The following is a 26,664-nucleotide window of genomic DNA, read 5'->3' as shown; positions in this document are numbered from 1 at the left end:
TAGAAATATTTGAGAACTCTGAAGTGATAGGAGGCTGGGAGCACATAATAATGCTGCAAGACTTGCATACCAATCTTATCTATTTAGTTTATTATTTTTATGGTGTACACTTAAAGGTTTCTTGGTGCTACAGAGAAGAAAATCAAAGTGCAAATCCAAAAAGCCTGTATATTGTTCTAGAAAGGATTCCAACCCCTTGTGCAAATATAAATAGTGGTCAACAGTGTGAGTTCCCAAATGCATTCTTTAGGTCAGGCATCAAAAAAATCACATGAACATCCTACCATTTGCTCTTTCTCTGTTTGAGAGAGGCAGAAAGCTTGAATAGTACTTCTTTAAAAACAGTGTTAGCTTGGATTTTTCAGTGCTACAATATACCCCGTAAGCCATGCACAGGCATGTGAACTGTGTTTTCTGATCATAAGACAACCAATGTAATTTTCTTTGTGCTTCCAAAATATTTGTAAGCTTACACAGTTCTGACAGTTAAGCTCTGAGTTTCCTGCAGAATCACTAGGAAATAAACAGGTATCCCTAGGTGCAGGCCATTGTAATAGTCAAGCTTGGGTAACATGCAGGCTCTCAACCACTTGAGAGTGTTTTTTTCCACAATAGCTGAAGTATGTTAAAAGAGGAAATACCAACTTGCTTAACCTGTGTGATCTAACCCATAATCTGCTCCAGAGTTTTGACATTAGCTTCTGGAAAGGGAGGTGAGGATGTGCATTCTGACTGTATGATGTTATCCCAGTCAGCCATTTTAATGCCAAAGAGCAAGACTGTAGTTTTGTTTGTGTTCAGTTGTAAATAAGTGCGGATTATCCATTAACGGTCTCTGAGCAGTGCCTAAGCTTCTCAAGGATGATGGAGCATATTCATCCAGTTTGATAATCAGCTGGATGTCACTGGCACAGGATATGGCTCAAGATTCGCTAGATCTAACTATGGCAGATAGTGGGTGGACATTGATATTAAATAAAAATGTCAACAGAGACAAACGCTGCTGTACACTACACCACGTCACTTTGACCTTGACTAACCTAAATGTGGTGAGAAAAGGTATGTACATTGTGTTGGTCAAAAATGATATAAACCACTATAGGAGTCTAAATGTTTAAAAACAATGGCCCATATTTATACTTTTTTAGCGCCGCATTTGCGTTGCTTTTTGACGCAAAAACGGCACAAACTTACAAAATACAAAGTTTGCGCAGTTTTTGCACCAAAAAGCAGAGCAAATGCGGCGCCAAAAAAGTATAAATATGGGCCAATGTAACTTATATTTTACATTTAATGTGGTTGTTTACAAATAAATATATACATTTTGTAATATAATATCAATATTTTGGAAAACAATTTCTTTGTAGTTGGTATTTGGACCACAACTTTTTTTTGTAGTTTTTGGTTGACATGCAACAACTATGGGGCAGGAGCCTTCCAGAAAGTCTGATTTGCACCTTACAATTAGGGTTGCTACTTCACTTTCGAAGATAAGGGTAAGGTCACTCCAGATAGGCCCTTTTCAGTTTTGAAAATGTTCACTTACCATCTCTCCTCCATAAAAGAATATTTATTGGAGGAAGATCAAGATCTGCTGAAATATGATACAGACTTCATATCAAGCTAACAACAAAATCAGCACATGTACATCACTCCTCATATGAAAATGGTGGAAACTGGAACCACAGATTTGACATGTACAAGCTCAATATGTAAACCAGAAAGTAAATGTTCAAGATGGTAAAATCACCAGGACTAATTCCTTTACTAATTCAAGAATATTTACTCTATGCCTTATATTTGATAGATATATTCTTTCACATCCCAGTTCAACAGACTATCAAGAACTACCTCAGCATCAATGTGGGAGAAAGGTACTTTACAAACAATGTATTTACCAATTAGTTAAAAACAGTTCCCACATAAAATGAACTTCATGCTTAAATTAAAATTACTGATGTATGTTCATTGTAAAATGACATCCCATAGCTAGACTAGGATACACATTAATAAGGATATAGTGGAGCATATACTACATATGTAGAACACTAGCATTAATACTAAAAAAGAGGTAGAAGATGATTATAGTCAAGCATACAAGGAAAAGAGAAAGAAGAAAAAGAAAATAGAGGGTTAGGTAAGAGCTTATGTAGTGATTGTTTTGCTGTTTACTATATGCATTGTTTAAGAAAATGCATCCTTGAGTACTAACATTTATATAAGCCCTTACAACATTTTGTAAAAACCTTTCAAGTAATGCCAAGCAACTTGTCAGTAGGTCATTCATCAATATTAGGGGGTTTACTGCTTCTATAAATTCTCAAAACATTCCTTTGTGCAACCATGAATTATTTTCATAGAAATTGTTTCTGAGGGTTCCTGAGTAAATTAATTTGATCATTGATCTGGACTCCCAATAACAACAAGATCCTCTCAAGGATCACTTTTGAAAATGTCTCTACTCTTTTGCTTTCAGAGAACATTTGTATTAAGACAAAGTCATTACACAAGCAATATCTGTTGTTATCTGACAAAGCCCAAAAATGTCAGTGGGGCACAAAATATTCTCAAAGGATCTTTTGTTGTGTAAAGCTTATACCTTGATTAACTGAGAAGTTAAGCTTGGTATTTGGTACTTTAGATCAAAAATATATGTTGTTTGTTCCTTAAGATCCATTTCCCATCCATTCTTTGGAGCTGTCAAAGATTTGTCCAGAAGAGAAACTTTCAGAAGTGTGTGAATAGCAGAAGCTGACAATTTGTTCTTTTCTATTTCCTCCAAAAGTAATGGCGAAGACCTAAATACAAGCGTGCAAATAAGATTTTTAGGTATTACTTTCAAAATACTATATATACCTTCTTCACTAGATTGCAGGTTGCATTTTAATTTTAAATGGTCAAAATTCAAGAGATTTATTAATCCAGAGTTGATCTAACTTAATTATTCGAGAACAAATGCAAAATGACTAAAAGGTAGTGTGTCCACCAGGTTTAAAGGATGAGTGTTTCTAGGATTCTGATTCCCTCTCAAGGTATACGTTTTACTTTAACAACTTCAGTGCTTATCCGTGAAGTTTAATACTTGCAGCAGAAGGCTTAGCTAATTTGAATTTGATGTGCACCCTGCCTGAATCCAAAACTCCATCAATATTGAAAGGTTTCATGGCACCATCTTCTATTTTCAACCACTTACATAGATTGGCTTTACAGTTAGAAAGCCATTTAGATAACTGCCCCAAAATGAAACAAAGGATGATTTGATATAAATCAGGAAATCCAAAACCACCCGCTCCCGTATTTGTTTCATTTTTAATATTTCCCTTGAAAAATTTGGTTTCTTCCCTAGCCCACAATAACTCCCAAAGCAACATAGATGCTGACAATTTGTTATTTTCTATTTCCTCCAAAAGTAATGGTAAAGACCTAATTACAAGCGTGCAAATAAGATTTTTAGGTATTATTTTCAAAATACTATATATACCTTCTTCACTAGATTGCAGGTTGCATTTTAATTTTAAATGGTCAAAATTCAAGAGATTTATTAATTCAGAGTTGATCTAACTTTATTATTCGAGAACAAATGCAAGATGACTAAAAGGTAGTGTGTCCACCAGGTTTAAAGGATGAGTGTTTCTAGGATTCTGATTCCCTCTCAAGGTATACGTTTTACTTTAACAACTTCAGTGCTTATTCGTGAAGTTTAATACTTGCAGCAGAAGGCTTAGTTAATTAGAATTTGATGTGCACCCTGCCTGAATCCAAAACTCCATCAATATTGAAAGGTTTCATGGCACCATCTTCTATTTTCAACCACTTACATAGATTGGCTTCACAGTTAGAAAGTCATTTAGATAACTGCCCCAAAATGAAACAAAGGTTGATTTTATATAAATCAGGAAATCCAAAACCACCCGCTCCCGTATTTGTTTCATTTTTAATATTTCCCTTGAAAAATTAGGTTTCTTCCATAGCCCACAATAACTCCCAAAGCAACATATGTGCTTGTTTTAAATCATTTTTATTAATTGTCACATATAGCTAAAATAAAATGGTACAAGAGTCTTGGCAATACATTTATAACAGAATTTATCATAGATTGAGATCAGATAATCTTTCACAGTTTGTCCTGACTCTTTTTAAAATGACCTGTAGATTAACATCAACAATGTTTGAAAAATCCACAAACTGCATATTTCTCAAATACCCAAGACTGTCAGGAGACTATTTAGTGCCTAAACATCCCACATGTCCTAAAGTTAAGCTTTAGAGTTTGGAAGCACTTCTCTTCTTTAAAGATAGACTGGCTCCTGGCTTTCGGATGCAGCCTGGCTATAAGGTCTTTACCAAATGCTGGGGCCTGGTGGCAGCCAACTTCAAAAAGGAAATTGTGCATGTTTACATTAAACTGAACTTCTGGTTGCTGTGGGACCTGTCAAGATTATAAATGATGGAACCCTGAACAAAAACACTCAACTTCCTTAAGAGAGAGAAGTCACGCTTTATTTTGTTGACTTGACCAGATTTTGCAAGTGTATCCTTGACATTTGCAAGGTACATATTAACTCTTCTCAGGGCAAATAAAACAGATTAGCAAAACATTGATAATAATTAGAGTTCAAAGACAAGCCTAGAAAGAAAAGCAAGAAAGGCGCCTAGAGAGAACAAAAAGGCACAAGGTCAGGAAAAATCACAAAAAATGTGAACAAAATAGACAACATCAAAAAAACAGAACAAAACAAGAAACGCCCTAACCAACCAAGAAGAAAATGTAGAAACTGACATTAAAGATGTAGAATATGAGAGGAAACAATGGAATGCAGTGCAAAGGGGCAATAAGAGTGACAGAGACTTCCAAAGCATTATGAAGCATTCATTCCAAAATCTCTTTTATAGAGGAGCCATGATGGTATTGCTTATTATCGTTTTGAAGTGCAAGTTGACGTCATGCCATGGATCTGTATGATATGAATACATTGGTAGTTTGTTTATGACAGGAAGTTATATAGATCACCTGCCTCAAGAGGGCAAGATTCTGAAAAAAACAAAGAGCCTCGAAGCTGTGTCAGTGGCCTTTTCTTATCAGAATATTTGACCCTACCATTCTGCCCAAGCTGCAATAGATTGCAAACTGTAGTCCAGATCCTCCTTGGTGCCCACAAACGCCAGAAAGGAAGAATTCAAACATTGAGGTAAGTGTTTGCACCCTCTTTATCCATAGTTGAGGAGGATGGGGAATGGAATCTGCGTCTCCTTGCATACCTTGCGGTAATTTTCAAGCACAGGTACCACTCAAGGCCTCATTATGACCTTGGCAGTCATAAGACCACTAGGGTCACGGTTGCGGTCAGACCGACCACGGCCAAAGCAGCAGTCCGACCATGACATTACGACTGTGGCAGTGCCGGAGGTCATAATGTCTGCCCTGGGGATTATGACTCCTCTGCTGGTGCACCCGACACCCAGCAGCATGTTATGAGCCTGCATCATTGTTGTGGGGTGTTTCCCGCTGAGCCAGCAGGCAGAAACTTTGTTTCCGCCTGCTGGCCCAGTGGGAAACACATAATAGGGCCAGCGGGAAGGATACTGCACTGGCGGTCTCCTGACCAACTGGAATTTGGTGGGCAGCCTTTTCCGCCAGCCAAACTCCTAATGAGGGCCTGAGTGTTGCATGCAACCTCCCATCGTTGCCAGTGAGTAGAAACAGTGATATAGTTGCTGCTCTCATGATGCTGGAATGTCTTGATCAAGCTTGGCACGCATGTATACAAAGGCTCACACGAAAGGAGTTCCGTTGCAAGTTGTTTTCATGTTTTTGACATTGTTATAACTTCCACTTAAAGAAGGTTTATTAAGTCCAAATGTTTATGAAGGATACCACCACTGAAGAACTGTAGTTACAGGAAAGTAACACTTTCCCACTCAGTAAAGCAGTTTTGAAATAACTCACGTTTTCAGTGAATAATTTCATAATTGTGTTGAGATCCTGACAGAACAGAGGCCAGAGGCTGCAAAAAAGGGTAGTGAGCAAATACTTAGTTTGTTTCAGAGTGTGCACAGACATGACATACATGTTTTTATTTTATACTGAGTTGTTTACACTGCAACATACTTCTAAGCACTTAATTGGGCTTATGAGGAAAGTAATAAACTATATGTGAGTGCACCTAATATGGAGCAAGCCATGTCTTTCCTGCCCTTTGAGACCCAAGGAGGTCTAACATACTGTTGATTGGCTCAATCAATCAATCAGTATTTGTAAAGCGTGGCTACTCACCTGTGAGGGTCTCAAGGCGCTGGGGGAGGAGGGATAGGGCCTCACCCGAAGAGCCACGTCTTGAGGTTCTTCCTGAAGATGGTGAACGATGGGCTTTGTCTGAGGTGCAGGGGGAGGTTGTTCCACCTCTTTGCTGCAGTGCAGGTAAAAGACCATCCTCCGGCAGAGGTTTTGCAGATGCGAGGGGCGGTGGCCAGGGCCATCTGGGCGGAGCGGAGGGATCTTGCGGGGGTGTGGAAGGAGACGCAGTGATTCAGGTAGGCTGGTCCTGTGTTGTGTATGGCCTTGTACGTGTGGGTGAGAAGCTTGAAGGTGATTTGCTTCTCGACCGGTAGCCATTAGAGGGTCCTCAGATGTTGGGAGATGTGTTCTTGGTGAGGGAGGTCCAGAATGAGTCTGGCGGCGGCGTTCTGGATGAGTTGAAGTTTTTTGATGTTCCTAGTTATGTTGCCGGCGTAGAGGGTGTTGCCGTAGTCGGGCTTGCTCATGACTAAAGCGTGGTTAACTGACCTGCGACAGTCTTCTGGGATCCATCTGAAGATCTTCCGGAGTTTGCAGAGTGTGTGCCAGTAGGAGGAGGTGACAGAGTTTACCTGGTGGGTCATGGACAGGGAAGTTCAGCTATGGGTCAGGTATGGAGTGCTTGATGGATCAGCCAGAGCTCGGAATATCCTTCCTACCAGATACATTCTCCACATAGTCACTCATCAGGTAAGAACCCTAAAACAGATAACCAGTCAGTTAGGCTACTTCATAAATTGGAGTTTAAAAACCAATAAACTTACTGAATACTTACTGATGACATGCACCTTGCAGGGGCCAATGCAAAACATAGATAATAGACTTTTCATACTGTGCATGAAGATGGTAATTCAATTGAGAGGGTAGACCAATGAACCAAGAGAGTAGGAAAACAAACTACTTGTCGGCTGAGTGGGCTTCCCTCTTAACAAAGTCAGAGAGAGGAATCCACACAGCTGCCTGGTTGCATTAGAAGAGGCAACAGGAGCCCTGAAAGAGAATGGAGCCATTGTTATAAGCTGTCTTTAAGGTAAGGAATAGTTCCTGCTCCCTCAGCTCTCACAGAGCCCACTGCAGAGGGATGTTGGGAGCTGGAAGCATAGAGTTATCCCTTTTCGGGCCTCTAACAATAGCTATATTCTGCAAAGGAAGCATTCTGAATAGGGCTGACTTTCACGCTGGGGGAGTCCAGTACGACAGTGTTTTTTGTCCCGCCCCATGAACTCCTCTTCAGATTCCCTCACTACCAAAAGTGCCCCTTATCTCTCCATAGCCCTCTCTCACATCCATGTAATTTGTTTTAAAGCACTGGTAAAGTCTGGCTTTACTAATCCACTGAGCTATCCACATAAGATACATATCTGTTCTTTGCAGCAGGCATATTATCCCTCTGCGCTACTTTATGTCGAGTCAAAACTGCCATTAGACAAAACTCTGATCTCTCTCTCTCTAGCAGAAACATTAATCACAAAAGTGATCATGTCATTTTTATTGCTCCCTGAAAGTTGGATGCACAGGGAACTCTGTAGTAGGACCTTTTAAATCGTAAGTTATGCTAAACGCAGTGCCCCTTCTGAGGTCAGTGCCCCCCCCTTCAAGGTCAGCACCCAGTGCATCTGCACCGGTCGTTCCCCCTAAAGCCAGTCCTGATTCTGATTGGCTGCCCCGCTCCCAACATTCCATCCAGGGTGCTGGTGTGTGTTATCTTACCGCTGAGCACTTGTTAAATGGTATGGTAAATGCAGTGTATGCAAATCGCATCAGCCCTGCTTCCAGGATTTTCCCCAAGAACACTGACTTCTAAACCCCAACACTTAAATGAATACATTAATTTCAGTGTAGCTTTCTTATGGAGAATGTTTGTAAATCAGTCAAGATCAGTCTACTAAATGGATTCTCATTTCTGTAGAAACCACTTCAAGAAGAATGATGAATATACAATGCTAGTGTAAAAACAAAAAAATAAAAAGCAAAATTTGAGCATTTAGAGAGAAGCAAAGAAAGGATCCACTATAGACACTGGAACATGTAGAATCATTATTGTTGTGATGTCTGTTTCACAGGTTAGGGAGATAAACATGCACAAGGGCACAAGCAGTGAGACATTCTACAAACAGACGTTTGACGCCACAAACTTGACACGGTGTTGGGATGAATGCATGGAGAAGTCTTCGTACCTTTGCCGGAGGTCAGCCATCCAAGAGTACAACAAGCAGAATTACTGGAAGAAGAAGGGCATCGCCATAATACCTTTGAAGTTCTCAGTGGGATTCATTGATGGATCTTACCACCAGGTCAGTGTTAAAGCCATGTTTTAAGGAGCAACATTCACTCTGGTTCGGCAACCACATTGTCTTGTGTCAGGATAACTCAAAGAGGGGTAAGGCAGATTGGGTGCTTCCAATTGTGGGATCGAGAGGGCATATTGATATATGGTTCTGAATATAGGACCTGCCTAGAAGTCGGGTGTTTACTTAGCAAATAATCTGAACCAGGTGTCTCCAACCCTTTCCATTATAAGAGCTAATTATGTTCAGTGAAAATTATCATGAGCTACTAATATTATTAGCATTATAATGTGATTACATCAGGCCAGGTACCCTAGTGACTACCCTGTGCATGAATACCAAAGGTGATCACCTCAGCGCATCAGGTAAGATTGTTAGCAGTGCTGTAGAAAATCTTTATCAATTTGGAATGCCTATATATGGGTAATACACAAAGGGCATAGTTGCCATGTCCCTGGCACCAACGTGATTCGTAATACGTCTCCCCTGTAGCTACTTAAAGGCAAATGGGGAGCAACCAGTAGCTCACATGCTACTCAATAGAGAAGCCTGATATGAAGTGTCATTTAATGCAGTATTAAACAACTATGGCATAGCTAGATCTTACAAACAACAAATGAAAATTAAACCAAGCCAAAATATATTTAACTGCATGCTTAACAAGTTGTGAAATAGGAAACCATTTAAGGATGCTTCATTTAAAAGTGTTGTATTTGTTTGAGTTGGAATAAGTACCTAGAATATAATAATTGGACAAAACCATAGAGATAAAGATCTGTATATTTTGTAATCTCGTAAGTTATTAGTTATGCATTCAATGACGTACAAAGTTTGTAGAAAGGCAGAGGTTTCTCACAGATGAAATCTTGTATTTTTTGTTTTTCAATAACCACACAAGATGAAATAAATAGACCCCAGTATAAAAGGTATGACTATTATTGTATACTACTCTTGGGATATTAACTCAAGTCACTCTAGGTGATCAGGAATATGTATACAAATTTACTGCTTCACCAGGCATTTCTAGAGGAATCAATATTAGCTCAGCTGATCACTGAGATTTCTTCAAGGCAGGCTACAGTCCTTCCTAGTAGATGAACGTCATTGAGAAATAATCAAAATAACAAGTACATTGGTGTTTTATCTATCCCTAGGCGGGAGCTTTTGTTAATATCTTCCTGGATGGATCAGTGTTGGTGACTCACGGCGGAGTGGAGATGGGCCAGGGGGTCCATACCAAAGTCTCACAGGTGAGGCCAGAGGATAGAAGCACATCACTCAGGTGCAGATAGAAGAACTGTCATTAGAATCATTGTAAGGTACACTTAATGAAAGATCAGTATATAAATAGGGTTTCCCCTTATGTCTCTGTTGACATGGCCTTGCCCTGATTTAACTTTAACTTTGACGCCACATAAGTTGGTGTCATCTAGTACCAACGTCTTTGATCTCAAGGTAAATGGCTTTCGACAAAGTCCACATTTAGGATGAAGTGACGTGTAAAGAAAACAAAATCAGTAGGATATGAGTCACCACACGCACATCAATAAAGAGACAAACTGCATTTGAATTGTTTTCCCTCATTGTATCCCAGAGTGCTGTTGTAGATTTTCTGAATATAAGGACAGCTCTATGAATATATCCGCATTCCAGAAAGAATGACAAGGCCTTACAGAATTAGCCATGCTGCTTAAGATGATAAAAAAAGCAGTGCCAAAATAATCCGAAATCTGTTACTCTTTTTAACAAAGTTGTGTTTTCCTTGTGTTGTAGTGTTATTGCCTGTGAACATACATATAATACACACGCCAGTCTACATTGCCTTATGGCACATACAAAATAATTGTTATCATTTTATAAACTGTAAAAGGAATAAATGCTGGGTTGCCATCATCATGCCCTGATTCCGAGACATGGAGTACCCACACAGAGCCTACAAACGTTCCCAGTTCATATCTTCAACAATTTTGAGGGAACTGGCCTTTTCCAGTGCGGATTGTACTTTGAAATAAAAAATAACATTTTAATTAAACACTATCTCATATTCTAGTTGAGTCTCAAGCACCCTTAACAATAAGCCAAGAGAAACAAAAATTTTAAAATGCAGTTGAAAATACACTTCCTTTAGTGACCTCATTCTATTGCAGAAGTTGACAATTCCCTCCCCCTTGTCCCCTTTTTAAGGACCCAAGAGAGTTGTGGCGAAACTGTCAGGAATCTAGCGAAGATCAGAACATTCTGCCAGAGACACTACCAGAGTTCAGGGCAAGGGGGCAAAGTCACAGGCGGTGCTTGATTTATGCACGCTTTCCTTGAAAAGTGGGCAAATAAAACCAGAACGATGGGAAACAGCTTTTACAACGCAGGCATTACCCTGCAATGCCTATACCATGCTTCATTTACCACACATTACCTTTACAACACAATACTTGTATCAAGTATATCTTTGCCAAGAATGCCTTTACAATGCAAGGGCAGTGCATTTAAGGCGTGTATGTATGTATGTCTGTGTGTGGTAAGGGAGTTCTAAGGATTTAGGGGTGGGAATGGGTATAAGGTGGGAAGGGTATTTTTAGGGTTTAGGAGTGGGTAGTGGTATTGGTAAGGGAGTTTTTAAGGATCAGCAGTGGGTAGGGATAAAGGGTGGGGTGGGTAGAGGTATAGGGTATAGGGCGGTAAGTGATTTATAGGGTTCACAGGTAAGTATTGGGTGGGAAGAGTGTTTCTGGGGTTAAGGATTGAGTAAACACATAGGATGGCAAGGGATTTTTAGGGTTTGTGTGGGTATAGTTTTTTTGGGGTGTAGTATGGATAGAGGTATAGGGTGGTAAGAGCGTTTTGGGGGTTTAGGGTGGGTAGGGATATTGGGTAGTAAGGGTGTTTTTAGGGTTTAGGGGTGGGTAGCGGAATTGGGTGGTAGGGGGTTTAAGGTTTAAGGTTGGCTATGGGATATCCGACAGTAAGGAGATGTTTTGGGTTTAGGAATGGATGGGGTTATAGGGTGGCAAGGGATTTTAGGGTCTAGGGGTGAGTTGGGGTATCGGGTGGTAAGGGTATTTTTTAGAGTTTAGGGATGGGTATAGATATTGAGTAATAAGGTTGTTTTTAGAGTTTAGGGATGGGTAGAGGTATTGGGTGGTAAAGCTGTTTTAGGATTTAGGGGTGGGTTTGTAGGGTGAAAAGGGTATTTGTAGGGTTTAGGTGGGGGTAGAGGTATAAGTTAGTAAGGTTAACAAAGGAGGGAATAAAAATACTTTAAAAAAAGGTGGGTTGGAGGTGTACCCCAGTAAGGAAACAATGTAAATGTAAAATAATATGTGTGTGTGAGTATTCCCTGTGGTGAATATATACATTTACTGCGGCGGTGATTGGATTAGCACATAGTAATGAAAATCACTTTACAATTAAAAAAAACATAGAAATTCACTGAAAACAGCAAAGATTACAGGGACATTATAGTTAGGAAATAGAATTAAAAAAACATAGAAATTCACTGAAACAAACAAAGGTTACAAGGACGTTATAGTTAGGCTCACATTTCACACATGCAAATCTAGTGAAATTCAGCAGTTGTAGTTACCTCAGCGAACCAAAATGTGGGTCTCTGTAATGCATTGCTTATGACCTCACATATTACATCACTCATGACATGGTCAGTGACATCGCTGATGACATCTTAAAGTACCTGAAGGATGGGAGGAAAGCAAGACTGAAGCTGAGGATTGAAGCAGGTAGAAACAGGCAGTGTACAGGAAACTGATGTCTGCAGTGTAAACTATGAAGATAACATGAGGACAAATAACAGGAAGGTGAGAGCATGGAAACAGTAAACTATCGTAAATGATAGTTTGTCTGCTCTTAGGAAGTGATTTCTCTGAGAGATGGAAGAGATCTTTTAAGAAGGCAAGGAGCAGATTAATCTCATCAAGTTCAAGGAGGCACCCATCAGCCCCTTTGGAGGCGATTTGGGTGCTTCTCTGTGCCAAAGGCACAAGCCTCATAGTCTAACTGGCACCCTTGGAAGCAAAGAAAATAAGCATAATTAACACACAAGAATACAAGGAAAACTGGAAGGTACACAGAAACGGGAACTGGGTTCAGGGAAAAAATGGACTGGAAAAAGGTCAAGGTCAGGTCTGGAATATACAGAACTGTGAACACTGGGAATCTTCACATGGACAGGAATATGGAGTCAGAACAGGAACGTGGAATACAAAACTAGTGATCTGCATATGCAAGACAGGTATGGTTGTGTACAGTTAGAACTAGGAACAAGGCAAACGCTAGAAACAAGGCAGAATAAACAAAAGATAAGCAAAGGATACACATAACTGATTGGGACAATAACATGGAATCAAACAACTATGAAAACAGAAGTTCAAAGGCAAGCATGAAAACAGGATCAAACAGAGCATAAGGAGACTCAGCTGCAAGGTCAGTTGCAAGCCCCTGCATCCTGTGCTCACCAGGCAGAAATAGCAGGAGACTTATGGGAGGTGCACAAGTGCAGGGAGACGGGGGTGCACGGAATTAACCAGGTGCAAGGATTGAGGGAACAGCCAATTAAGGGAAGGCAGAACTGGACTTTGAAAGGAGAAGGTCAGGGCAACCAGCAGACAGAACGGAACAGGAAAGCCTGGAACAGAGTACAGGTCAGAGCTGAGAGAGTGAAAGGTCAAGAATACAGATTTAAAAGGGTCAGAACGGCTGTGGGATCCAGAAACCAAGAGAGAGAATAGAGCACCACCATCAGGGAATGATCAGGGCAGGATTTGAAGACAGAAAGGACTATGGTGTGGAGCTGGAAATGCCAGGAGTTGAAGAGTTTTGATGTAGCATCTGAACCCCACAGGGCCCTCGTGAGCACTACCTGATGGCAAAACAGCTGAATCCTGACAGGAACATCTCATCTTTTAATCAGTAACTATACTGTTTCTGAAGGAAACAGTTGTACACCTGTTTTATACTATAGAAGATGTTGCCATCCTATTTACCCCATTCAAATAAATTGCCTGTGAGCAAATTCGGAGATGCCCAACTTTTTCTAACATGGGCTCTTTCATAGATTCCTGTGTTTCACATTTTTTTCATCGGCAGGCAAAGGATGCTTGAACACATAAATACATAAAAGTTTTAGACAGAAAAATAAAATGCTAGAAAATATGATATCTAATCCATTTTATTTTTGGGCTGTTTTTGTCTCACTGAGAAGATGGGCTTCATGCTACGCCCCTAAAACCATGTCCTATATTTTTTACCTACTTGATGTAAACTCCACCCACATTTATATATTGACAGCTAAACAGTTTTTGCTGTTTGTCCCACAGTGTTTCTTGCCTAGCAGCTTATCCACAACTTGTCACCCTTTCTTCTTATCTCCCAAAGGCTGTTGGCCACATTCAGGAGAATCATGTCTGATTCAGGACTTTTAGCTTTGCTTTGAACAACATAACTGAGAAAGCAAACAACAGCTTTTTAAAAACACGGACAAAAGGAAACTCCTAACATATTTTTAAAAGATTCTGATGTGCAATTCATCTACTTCCTTCAACCAAACTGTGATGTGGAGGATTGTGACATCTGCCAGACTTTTGCTTCAAGATCCCTGCAGTCAGCAAATGAGAGAAGGTAACTGGAGGGTGAACCACCCGCCACCTCCTTTCAGCTAGCACTCTTCAGTATCAAGAGTCATCTGCAGAAAGTACTTGGGCTCTAGGCTGCTTGATGGTGAAGGATCAGAGTAAAATGCAGGTGTGTATAGAAATAAAAAGAGGACTGCTCCTCAAATCATAAGGGAACCAAATGAAGATACTGAGCAGCCAGGAATGCTGGACCTTAGGGTAAAGCACAACCCTCCCTAGAAAACTCTCCATTGTTACATTGTTCATAACTATGCCACCCTTGATCTTTATTTGTATGCTAAACTCTGGAAGGGCACAGTACAAAGTTCCATCCTGCCAAACCTAGTGCAGATTCTTCAAGAAGGGACAACGTTATCAGACGTTCCCAAACAAGATGCCTTTTCGATTTAACATGGAAATTCTCAATTGTCTGTCTGTACATGCTGACCTGGCAGAACAGTATACCGTTTTCCATGCTCTAAATGAGGCCATGTATGCTATCTGTCCGACTCTAACACTTTCTCCTTTCTTGTCTCTTTTTCCTCCCCAGTTCATCTCTGTTCCTCTATCTGTTTTGTTTCCCTCATTTGCGCTCATTGGCCATTTGTTTAACTCTTGGTCTCTCCTAACACGATGCTGTTACCTGGGAAGGGAGGTGATCTGCAATCTAAAAAAATGGAATCAAAAGCATAAAATGATAGAAATACACACAGAGATGCAACATTGGAAGAGAAAGGTGATGTGAAAGTCTACTAGTGAAAGAATCGATGATAATGACAAGGAATAAATTAACATACTTTGAAAAAGGCTGTTCAGAGGTGATTAGTGCCCACAGTTCTGTTTCGTTTTGACAGTGGCAAAATATGGACAACTCTTTTTTTTCTGATTACTGGCAGTGGGACCTCATATGTTAATATAAAACTAATCCTTTGTTTTTCAGCTGGCCATAGCAAGCTCGGCACCAAGCAAAATCTAGGCAATCACTAGGCACACGTTTTGAAGTGGTGCTAAGTACCAGTTCAAAATGTTTCCCTAAGACAACAATAGGTTTCTACGGGTATGTTTTCCCGGTTTTATTTGCAATACAATAAACTCTAGCAGGAAGAAGAGTGTATAACTTGGGTGTCAAAAAGTTTCTGAGATATTATGTAGACAGATCTAAGGACTTCACACAATCAAGCCAACAGTTTGTCCAAAAGACAAAGCATATCCAGAATCATTTCTCTTGCATCAGACTGTGCTATCAGAAGACACAACAATCTCTGCTGAGATGAGGCACAGAACATTAGACCAAAAGCATCACTGTCACTTCAGCACAACACGCAGATACATTTCTTAAGGGTATAAATGCCACACAAACGTGCAAAACACTTAGGCCCGTATTTATACTCCGTTTGCGCCGAATTAGCGTCGTTTTTTTTTACTCAAATTCGGCGCAAAACTAACGCCATATTTATACTTTGGCGTTAGACGCGTCTAGCGCCAAAGTATGGGCAAATAGCGTCATTTTTTTGCGTGAACGCCTTCCTTGCGTTAATGAGATGCAAGGAAGGCGTTCCCGTCTAAAAAAATGACGGCGACGCAAATGCGTCGTATTTATACTCCCGGGCTTAAATCACGCCCGGGAGTGGTCGGGTCAAAAAACCCCGCATTTGCGCCACTTTTTAACGCCTGGGTCAGGGTAGGCGTTAAGGGGCCTGTGGGCTCAAAATGAGCCCACAGGTGCCCTCCCATGCCCCCAGGGACCTCCCCTGCCACCCTTGCCCACCCCAGGAGGACACCCAAGGATGGAGGGACCCATCCCAGGGACATTCAGGTAAGTTCAGGTAAGTATAATTTTTTATTTTTTTTAATTTTTTTTGGTGGCATAGGGGGGCCTTATTTGTGCCCCCCTACATGCCACTATGCCCAATGACCATGCCCAGGGGACATAAGTCCCCTGGGCATGGCCATTGGGCAAGGGGGCATGACTCCTGTCTTTACTAAGACAGGAGTCATTTAAATGGCGTCTGGGCGTCGAAAAAAATGGCGCAAATCGGGTTGAGGCGATTTTTTTGCCTCAACCTGACTTGCCCCATTTTAAGACGCCCTAACGCCATTTTCCCCCTACGCCGGCGCTGCCTGGTCTACGTGGTTTTTTTCCACGCACACCAGGCAGCGCCGGTCTGCTAGCGCCGGCTAACGCCATTCCATAAATACGGCGCCCGCATGGCGCTTCAGAATGGCGTTAGACGGCGCTAAATGTTTTGACGCTAAACTGCGTTAGCGCAGTTGAGCGTCAAAAAGTATAAATATGGGCCTTAGAGCTTGATATAAATGTGAGAGTTAGGTAGGATACAGTGGTGAAGGCTGTCTGGGTTTTGAAGCCTCACCTTTCCAGCTTCCAGTGTAACCTCTGCTTAGTACTCTGTTCAAAGAGCATACATCTAATGTTGGAAAAAAAGTTACTTACCTGCAACATACGTTTTTCAGTGTTGATACCACGTAGAGATTCTCTTGTGGTCTGCGACCTTTCATAGCGAGGAAAATCCATACTACAGTTATTTTCTACATGTTTCTAGAATTTGAGATAGCCTTCGGGAGCAGAGCTTGAAGCCAGTCCTTTCAGTGGCTGAAAGAGAAATAGTTCAGCAATGAGATGGCTGGCCTCTTGTTTAGATATTGCTTCATTGCTGTGTCAATAACTGCTAGCTAATTATGTATCAGTGATTGCAAACCTAATAACAAGAATTATTCAGACATGTGAATCTATGCCCGTAGGATAACTGTGTCACAGATTAAACCCCGGTGAGCGCATTGAACATTTTATGCTTCTGGGTTGATAAAACAATTTCCTTTGATTTAGGTAAGAGTAATTCTTCTTATTGAAGTGCTGTGATAAGCTGAAGCACTCCTTATTACTTAGAACTACCGTTGCAGGTAATTAGTATTTTTACACCAGACTTTTATACCATTCTAAAAATACAAGCACTGGTGATGTAAGTTTGAGATGGAAATCTTTGTGAATTACATTTACCCCAGACCATATCAAAGAGACTCAGGCATCTCCAGATTTGCTCCAGTGCCAAACATTGTGAATACCATAAAATATGGCTGGTCTAGATTTAGGATATGCCATGCAGCTATGTAACAAATGTTTGTCAATTTGGTCTTGTCTCCGAATAAGATTCTGCTCTGCTTGCACAACAAATTGAACATATGCTTTCATTGTTCATCCCCACAACAGATTGCCAGTCGGGTGCTAAAGATACCCCTATCAAAAGTCTACATTTGTGAAACTTGTACCACCACTGTTCCGAACACCTGCCCTTCTGGAGGATCAATTGGAACTGATGTTAATGGAATGGCAGTAAAGGTGACTCATTTGCTCTATATAATACAAAGTTATCTTTTTAAATGTCACTTTATTTGCTGCACTTTTGTTTCTGTTTAATTCAGAATACAAACCCCTTTAAATGATATCTTTGTCTCATACTATTGTTGCTGCAAATTAAAAAAACCTAAGAAAACATGGTCTTTTCAATATTCTCCTAAGGCTATCATCATTGAACTTGTATGAAAAGGAAAAAAGATACTGATTTAAAGAGAGTGACTCTCTTTGATTTCTGAATTTGTTCACATGTTCCACATCTTAAACATTTATGAAAATGTACTATAAGAAGCTTTTAGTAGACACAAACAGCAGAAGGTATGGTTCGGTTTTCAGGGGCTTGAAGACCCTGTTATGGAATTGTAATACGGCAGATGGGATATCCGTCACATTTGTAACAGAGTACCCCATCCACCAAACTCTAAATCAGGCCATTGGTCAGTGCTCTGCAATTTAGAGGGATTATCCTTTTTAACAGGGGGTAATTAGCCCTGCCCATTTAAGAGACCCAACATTGCATTTCATATTGGCAGATGGATCAGGAAATACTAGTGGAAAGAGCATTCCAATTGTGATGATTCAACCATTATTTGAGTCAAATATGTGTAAAGGTATTTTTCTGCTTGACAGGGTACAATTATGAGGGTCTGTTAGAACTCAGTGCAGTCTGCTGAAACAAAAGATAGCTCTACATTTGATACAAGATAATCTAAGCTTGCCTGCTGATCATGAAGATAGCAATATATTTTTTCAACAGGAGGCATTGGATAGTCCGATTACAGTGATATTTCAAATAGAAAATTTCAAGAACCAAAATTAACCACAAGGTTAATACACAATTGTGGTTCATACGCAATTTACAGGTTTCACATTGGGAAAAAGGTCTCAGAAGGGGATTGGTCAAGCAGGAGTAACATGTAATGAGTTGATTAAGTGACAAATATGCAGTGTGTGCTACCAATAAAGTTCAGTTTTTCTAAAGTATTGCAGGTGCTAGGAATTTTCTGAAGAAAATCTGGAAGATCTTTGATTAATGGAGAGACCTCAAATGCAGCAGGAGCAACCTTAACTACTCAAAAGAATTATGCGACATTGAAGATTTCTATCTTGACTCTAAACACCTGAGGACACTAGGTGAACTATTTATCAAAAGTCCAGAGCCAAGAGATGGCCAGGCTAGGACTGAACATTCCATGGAAGTGGAGGCAAAAATGTTTTCAGATTATTAACCTCCAGAACAAATGAGTTGATAATTCATAACACACCTAGTGGTCCTTTTAAACAATATTTGTCTACCGAAAGTAATTGAAAGGGCCAGCTGGTGAATGATGTCACAGGTGACTTCAAAACCCCAGCTGACATCATCAAACAAAAGAGCATTATGGAATGCCTTTTTCTGGTGATCAAAAGAGATGCAGGAGTGTGTAAATAGAACAGTTTTTTTATATACTGGATGCCCCCTTTAACATTCTGCCTGCAACACAGCATTTTGGAAAATTCCTGAGGACATCGAAGACAAATCCTTTAAACTAGGAGTGCTCCTAAGAAAATGTAAGACATTTGTAGCACTCTGTAGCGCTCATAAAAATAAAGGTGTGCAACTCTCTCAGTTAACACCATTGTCCAGGCTACCCTATTTAGCCCAGTTGCTAAAATGGGCAGTGGTAAAATAGCTTCAACCATTTGAAGAAATAACTGATATTCTAATTAGGGCTCAATCAAGTGTCAGACCATCCCACTGTACTGAGGCAATTAGTGTGCCTTTATCTTTAATTATCTTAGATTGAACTGAAATTAAAATAGCCTATGTTTGGCATTTACCGATCAGTTGCTGGCTGAGAGAAGAGTAAAAAGGGCTTGAAATAAATCTTTCTAAAACTGAGATTATGATGGTAGGCATGGCACAGGCTGACCTGCTACTACAGATTTTCCAGCAGAGTAGAAATATGTCCTTTGCAAATAATCTGGGTTGTGTTTTCTACCACCATCTGAAATTATCTCACCAAACTGCTAAAGTCATGAAATTGTGTGACCTAAGGTTAAAAAGACTTTGCCACTTCTGATTTTTTGATTGAGTTCAAGTGTTGCTGACGCTGGTTTTCTCCTAATGGGACATGTGCCTGAAGCTTTAATGAAATATTCCAGATGCTCCAGTAGCTGAGTGATAGGGTAGTTCAAACTTGCTGGATACTGAAACATTGGAACCATAGCTTATTGCTCTAAAATTCATCTTCACTGGCTCTCTCTCTCGAAGAGGATACAATCTGAGCTAATCTGAACAGTACATAAATGTTCATGGCATGTGTAGCTGTAGATACACATAGGCCCTCATTATAACAATGGCGATAAAAACCGCAAACCGCCTCGGTGACGGCCACCAACATACCGTCACCGTGGCTACCATCTGTCCGCCATATTATATTCACTGCCGGACTTTCGCCACAAGAAGGGCAGAAATCCAGCAGTGAACATACTGGCGGACGGTGGTAAGCTGGCGCTGCTACCACCAGCACCGCCACGCCAGTTGAACGCCGCCAGCCGTATCATGACCTGTGATTCAGCCTAGCAGTGTTCTGCTGGCGGGCGCTGCTGGCGGTAGCAGCACCCCCTCCGGTTCCCTGCCGGAAGACCTCCTTGTCAAAGGTAAGTCAGGCTTCTGACAGGGGAGGGGGGTGAGGGGTGTCGGTGTGTCTGGTTGTGTGCATGAATGTGTGAGTGTGTGTGTGAATGTTTCTGTGTGTGTTGTGTTGTTTGCATGGTTGTATCCGTGTGAGTGAGTGCATGTAAGAATGGTGAAGTAAGTGCGTGTCTGCATGTCAGTGTGATTGTGTGTAAGAATGTGTGCAAGCATCTCTGGAAGTACGCGTGTATGAATGCATGAATGCCAGTGTGAGTGATTAGGTGTAGGCGTGGTGCGTGTCTGCAGGTGTTTGCGTGTATGAGGGTGTGCGGGTAGTGTGAGTATTGGAGGGGGTGGGGGAGTTTGGATGGAAGAGATTTCCTCCACCTCTGCAGCAAACCCTTTCACGTGGTATCTACAGGGAAGGGTACGGGGAACAATGGCAGATGTAGAGGCAAGGGGACAACTCCCAAAGGAGCCACCACCCGAAAATAGTGATGCAACATGCAACACCTGTCAGGGCAGGTTGCAGTGGTTCCTGCCCCAATGAGAGGCAATCACCTCAGACCAGTGGTTTCTAGACATCGACAGGAGGGGTACTGTTTAGAACTCATCCAAACCCCACCCAAGAAGAGGTGCACGCGCTCCTTGCATAAGGGGCCATAGAGCCGGTGCTGCTGCAACATTGCGGAGAAGGGGTGTATTCTCTGTACTTTCTTATTCCCAAAAACGATGGCTCCCAAAGACCCATACTCGACCTCCGGTACCTGACCAAGTACATCCTGCTGGAACATTTTCATATGGTCGCACTTCAGGATGTCATTCCTCTTTTGTGGCAAGGTGACTTTATGACAGCCCTCAACTTGAAATATACCTACTTCCATATATATTCCCATCCACCCAGCCCAGCGAAGATTCCTGTGGTTTGTGGTGAGTGGACAGCATTATCAGTTCAAAGTGCAGCCCTTTAAGATCTCAACAGCCCCCAGTATATTTACCAAGTGTTTAGTCATAGTAGCCACCCACCTCAGATGGGGTGGCATCCACATGTTCCTTTACCTCGTTGACTGGCTGATCAAGAGTGCCATGCAGCAGCGATATCTACCGTACATGCAGCCAACCATAAACCTTCACAGGCTAAGCTTCTCCATAAATGTAGCCAAATCCCACATTCAGCTCCTTCAAGTACAACCCTTCCTCAGTAATTACCTAAACTCAAGGGTGGGAAAAGCTTACCCAAGTCTTGCCAGGGTGAATGCATTTCAAATTCTGATGCCTCTTTTTCAGTTGGTCCGTCAGGTAATAGTCAGAATAGTGATGAGGTTACTACACATGATGGTGTCCTGTATTACCATAGTTCCTCATGCAAGGTTACACAGCCATCATTTCCATCAGATGAGTCAGTGAGACCTTTGTAGAGCCTCTCTTTCTATTTATTCTCGACAGGGTGGTTCTCAGAACCTCAGATTACTGCCCATGGTGGTCTCCAGATTCGACCTTAATCAGACAATTGAGTTGCCAGAGTCTGTAGTGGAACAAGCTGTCAGAAGGGTTTTAAAGTACTAGGTTGACAGAACAAAACCATTTCGTAAGACAAAACAGTTATTTGTGTCTTACTCTGAACCACACAGGGGGTGTGCCATTTCCAAGGCAGGGGTCGCACGTTGGATTGTCAAGAGTGATCATACTTGTTATGTTAAAGCTAAAATGTCCCTGCTCATCCCTCCCAGACCCCATTCCACTCATAAGAAAGGGGCGTCTATAGCTTTCTTTCGGAACATACCACTAGCTGACATCTGTAAAGCAGCTGCTTGGTCCACTCCTGACACTTTTACTAAGCACTACTGCGTGACCGGACAACAAGCTAGAGTTGGCCAGGGTGTTCTACATGCACTGTTTCCAATCTTCTGTAACATCCACAGGCTAAGCCGCCACTTTTGGGAGGACTGCTTTTCAGTGTATACGCAGCATGTTTATCTACACCTACACATGCATCTGGTTGTGGCATACAGTGCTGCAGATTCACATGTGCCTATGCTCCTCCTCCCCTGTCGTTTGGAGTCTGTTGCAGATAATCTCATCTTAATTCTTTACTACACATGGTCATCTTTACTGTATCTCTATACTTCATCTATATCTAACCCCTCCATGTGGAAAAACAATCTAACTATGGAGCCAATGTTCATGCGTATTACCTACAATAGGTGGAGTCACCACACCTTGTGACTCGAAAAGGCTTCTTTAATAAAAACAAGTTGCACACGTCCAAGCCCCACACTAGATGGCAGGAATATGCACAGCGTGTGAATTGACAGCACTACATGCCACTAACAGGTGCTTACAGGGTAAGTAGAATTTTCCTTATTCGCCGATATGGGTCTAGATTTCAAAAGAAGAAACTGTGTAAATAGGCACCACATAGACTCTGCGACCAAGCCAAGCTTGCAACGTTATTTATGTTAAAGGACAACATGACTTAGGGTAGTTCATTCACTGTGATACCAAAATATTGAGTTTTAAATGTTGACTTGCATATATGCATAAATCGACACCAAATACTGAGGTAAGTATATGTGGAGTTGGAATAGTAAATCTATACTTCTCTATGCATGCTTACCTCAAAGATATAGTGCAAGTCTATGGGGGTCATTCTGACCCCCGCGGGCGGCGGGCGCCGCCCGCGTGGAGGGAGCCGCCATATGGCCGCCCCGCGGTCGAAACACCGCAGAGGCCATTCTGGCTTTCCCGCTGGGCTGGTGGGCGACCGCCAGAAGGCCGCCCGCCAGCCCAGCGGGAAACCCCTCCCCACGAGGAAGCCGGCTCCGAATGGAGCCGGCGGAGTGGGTATGTGCGACGGGTGCAGTGGCACCCGTCGCGTATTTCAGTGTCTGCAAAGCAGACACTGAAATACAAAGTGGGGCCCTCTTACGGGGGCCCCTGCAGTGCCCATGCCATTGGCATGGGCACTGCAGGGGCCCCCAGGGGCCCCACAACACCCCATACCACCATCCTGTTCCTGGCGGGCGACCCGCCAGGAACAGGATGGCGGTATGGGGTGTCAGAATCCCCATGGCGGCGCAGCAAGCTGCGCCGCCATGGAGGATTCTGCAGGACAGCGGAAAACCGGCGGGAGACCGCCAGTTTTCCTGTTCTGACCACGGCTGAACCTCCGCGGTCAGAATGTCCTGAGGAGCACCGCCAGCCTGTTGGCGGTGCTCCCGCATCCCCGGCCCCGGCGGTCCTTGACCGCCGGGGTCGGAATGACCCCCTATATTTTGGAGTGGGTGTGTTTGCAGGAAGATGTTGCTCTGTTTGTTTTTGACATACAACTGATCTTTCTCGGTTCAACCAGTCCGACTGGAATGTGTGAAAGTTAGAACCATAATTGGCCACCTGGAGCTAAGTACATTTCTGAAAACCTTTCAGTTTTAATGTCTGACACACTGGCATCCTAACTACATAGAGGTGCTTTATGTGATATTCCAAACTATGAAATGAACTGTGGAGACGCTTGCTCTACGTTGGGAGGATGGATTGCTCCCTGACTCACTGGGCCACGCAATAAGATCTGGCATTATTGCCCAATACCAAGATTTCAATTCTTCCGATATTTAAGGCTCCAAGGGGACCATTTTTCTTCACACAATTTTCAAGTCCTGAGGATGGTCCTATCAACATTTGCAAACGGGACTGAAACATCAAAGCACAACCTGACTCATTATTATTCTTTATGAACAGTGGAATACTCCCTTATGGACACAGTATAAATATACAAGTCTTTGAGTAGGGTATTGCTACATGGACTTGTGGTTGATGCTACCCTGACTACACTGTAAGACTGTCGCCTTGTCTATGTACTGTTGAAAGTTTCAGTTCCTTTCCCCCTTTGAATTTGGATTTGGATATTTTCATATTTGTAAAATACACTAATTAATGTGTTTATACACCTGCTGCCTCAATTTATTTGAGTGATGTACGTACTTGTTAATTATTGTTACAGTTTGTTTTGATGTTATGCTTTAAACATCCCATAATCAGTACAAATCAGTTTAGAAATACTTCTTGCTAAATAAGTCCCTTGTTGGCACCCTCTTACTTTTTGTATTCATACTCAAGCCTACAAGGGCATACTGGGTTGTCCTTTTGTATTCACTACTTATGTGATATCTAGCACCTTCAGGCCCTGTGGACAAGTGAGAACGTTCCAAAAAGAGAACTTTCCAAAAACAGATTATACAACATAACAACACCAAGGTTTTCATTACGAGCGGCCTGGTTAGTGGCAATGTATGCAGTAACTGCTGCTACCGTACATCTAGCAATTATGGGTGCTGTGATAAACAGCTTATTGAGAGAAAAAATCCCAGCGTTAATCTAAACATAAACATTTTGCTGTAGTAAACCAATCTTGTAATCTGGTGATATTTATTACACCTACAAATTAGGACTCTGCACAGTCGGATTTTATTGCGGGCAATACATTTCACACCATTTACCATAAGGAAGGCACAATACTGCCCTGAAGCGACATGGTGTGCAACAGTACTCACATTGGTTTACCAAAAAATGGTACTAAACCAGCTGCAAATGTTCCAGAACTGTGGTCAGACTGAAACCGTGCCCAAAATACTAAGATCAAATTTCACCCAACCTAAAATTGACTCCCATGGAAGAAGAGTGGCAAGGGATTCGTTCCAGGATGCCCTCGGAGATGCAGCTGTCTAGCAGACACTGCCATCACTTGGTGGTTCTTGAATGGACTCACTTAGAGAAAATGTGTTCTATCTAAAATTAGGGAAAGGGATTGGAAAATATAGAAAAGGAGGATCGGCCATTATGCATCATGCTTCAGTCAGTTGTAAAGAAATACAAGGCCCAGGCTACACCCCTTTGAATAACAAATAACCACAGGCCTCAAAAGCCTGGTCTATTCATAAGTGGCATCCGGGGTCTCGTCCACCACATTGGTTAAATGTTTTGGGTGACCAAAACATCTGGGCAGGCAACCTCACCAAAATATATACCAAATGAATTATCCAGGACCTGGGTTGCTTAGAGAAAACTCGATTGAGAGGCTAATCCCCTTCAAATGTCATAGCCTCCTCCTCCTGGTCACATTGCCCATATAACATCAAATTAATTATCTGGCCCTCTTTTGGTCAAATCATATCTTGGTCAGCTTCCACGTAAATAGGTATATCTACTAAGCCTGGGCAGGTACATGATGAGGTAACTACCTTCCTATGGAAAAAAGAACAACATCAACTCAGAAGTCCTACATTTGGCACCCTCTACAGAAATCTTAATCCATCAAGTAACGTTACCTTAGTGCTAGATAAATTGTCTCTCCTAAAGCCTGTCATCACAGTTGCTGACAACAGGAATGTAAACCATTGGCAAACCATTGAGCTGTTATGTGTTGTGTAAAGGCAAGACCCTGCAGAGACAGTAAATTAAATAGCAGTCACCTGCCTAGCATACATCCACTAGAAACAGTACAGATGATATCAGCCATTCTGCAAAAGGACTGAAAGAGCACACTTTCACATCCAAATTATAATGTGAATTCACCAAAAGAACTATTAGAAATGTGTAATGAGCTTCTCTCTTCCAAAGCTGTGTTCCCGTCTCGGTCTGTATGTAGACCTACGCAATAACGCAATGCTGTTTTTCCGTGATAAAATCACCTGCATAAGAGAAAGTATTGTATTGTTTCACTCTTTCCCTATGTCAAGTACTGCCAACCCTCTTCCTTCAATTTCAGCTTTGTTCAAGTATCTAATGAATGCCATCACGATAATGTCATCCTTCAAAAGAACCCTTTTCCAAAGCAAGAGTCATTTTATTCTCCCTTCTCTTCTCATTAGGTCCTTGCTGTCTTTGGTTGACATTCTTCTAAAGCGTAGGTACACTATTATAACACACTCATAAAAAAGCAAATGCTGGCCCCGATAGCCTGTTTAACTGCTTCTTTTTATCAGAACTCCCTCGCACCACTGAGGTGCTGGGAACAGGTTTGACGACTCTGCTCTCTGCATCTAGCCATAATCCTTGCCATGTTTGGTAACTTTGCTAAGCATTAGAGAGGAACTCTTAATCACCCAGGAACAGAGCGAGGCATGTGCTCTGATCCCACTGAATCTATAGATTATGTTACCACTGACTACAACAATGTTTTACTCAATCACATATATATATATATATATATATATATATATATAAGAAAGAGTTGTCCAAAGCGCACTCGCAACTGGTCATTATGGAATGTAGCAAAGACAGCAACTTACTGAGAATTCTTTGGCATTTTCATTATTTCAGGCCTTGTATTTTCAATTGGCCTTTGAAAAAGGAAGGAAATGTTTGTTCTCTGCTGATGAAGGGACTAACCCAGAAACACGTGTCCAGAGATGTTTGAAAATACAAGGCCTGAAATAATGAAAATGCCAAAGAATTCTCTGCAAGTTGCTGAC

The 26,664-nt window shown here is 41.6% G+C and overlaps 1 protein-coding gene across 3 annotated transcripts in view; it reads left to right on the top strand.

The window, feature by feature from the left end:
* Positions 1–26,664, top strand: part of LOC138285750 (aldehyde oxidase 1-like) — a 388,242-nt gene that overhangs the window by 264,064 nt on the left and 97,514 nt on the right. For all 3 annotated transcript variants that reach the window (XM_069226090.1, XM_069226089.1, XM_069226088.1), the window contains exons 26-28: positions 8,359–8,589; positions 9,738–9,833; positions 17,431–17,559. In XM_069226090.1, coding sequence (XP_069082191.1) covers positions 8,359–8,589; positions 9,738–9,833; positions 17,431–17,559 — 456 coding nt within the window. The remainder of the gene's footprint in view (positions 1–8,358; positions 8,590–9,737; positions 9,834–17,430; positions 17,560–26,664) is intronic.

This window comes from Pleurodeles waltl, chromosome 3_1 (assembly GCF_031143425.1).
Source record: "Pleurodeles waltl isolate 20211129_DDA chromosome 3_1, aPleWal1.hap1.20221129, whole genome shotgun sequence".
In the NCBI taxonomy this organism is placed as follows: domain Eukaryota; kingdom Metazoa; phylum Chordata; class Amphibia; order Caudata; family Salamandridae; genus Pleurodeles; species Pleurodeles waltl.
This window is presented reverse-complemented; position numbering and strand designations above follow the sequence as displayed.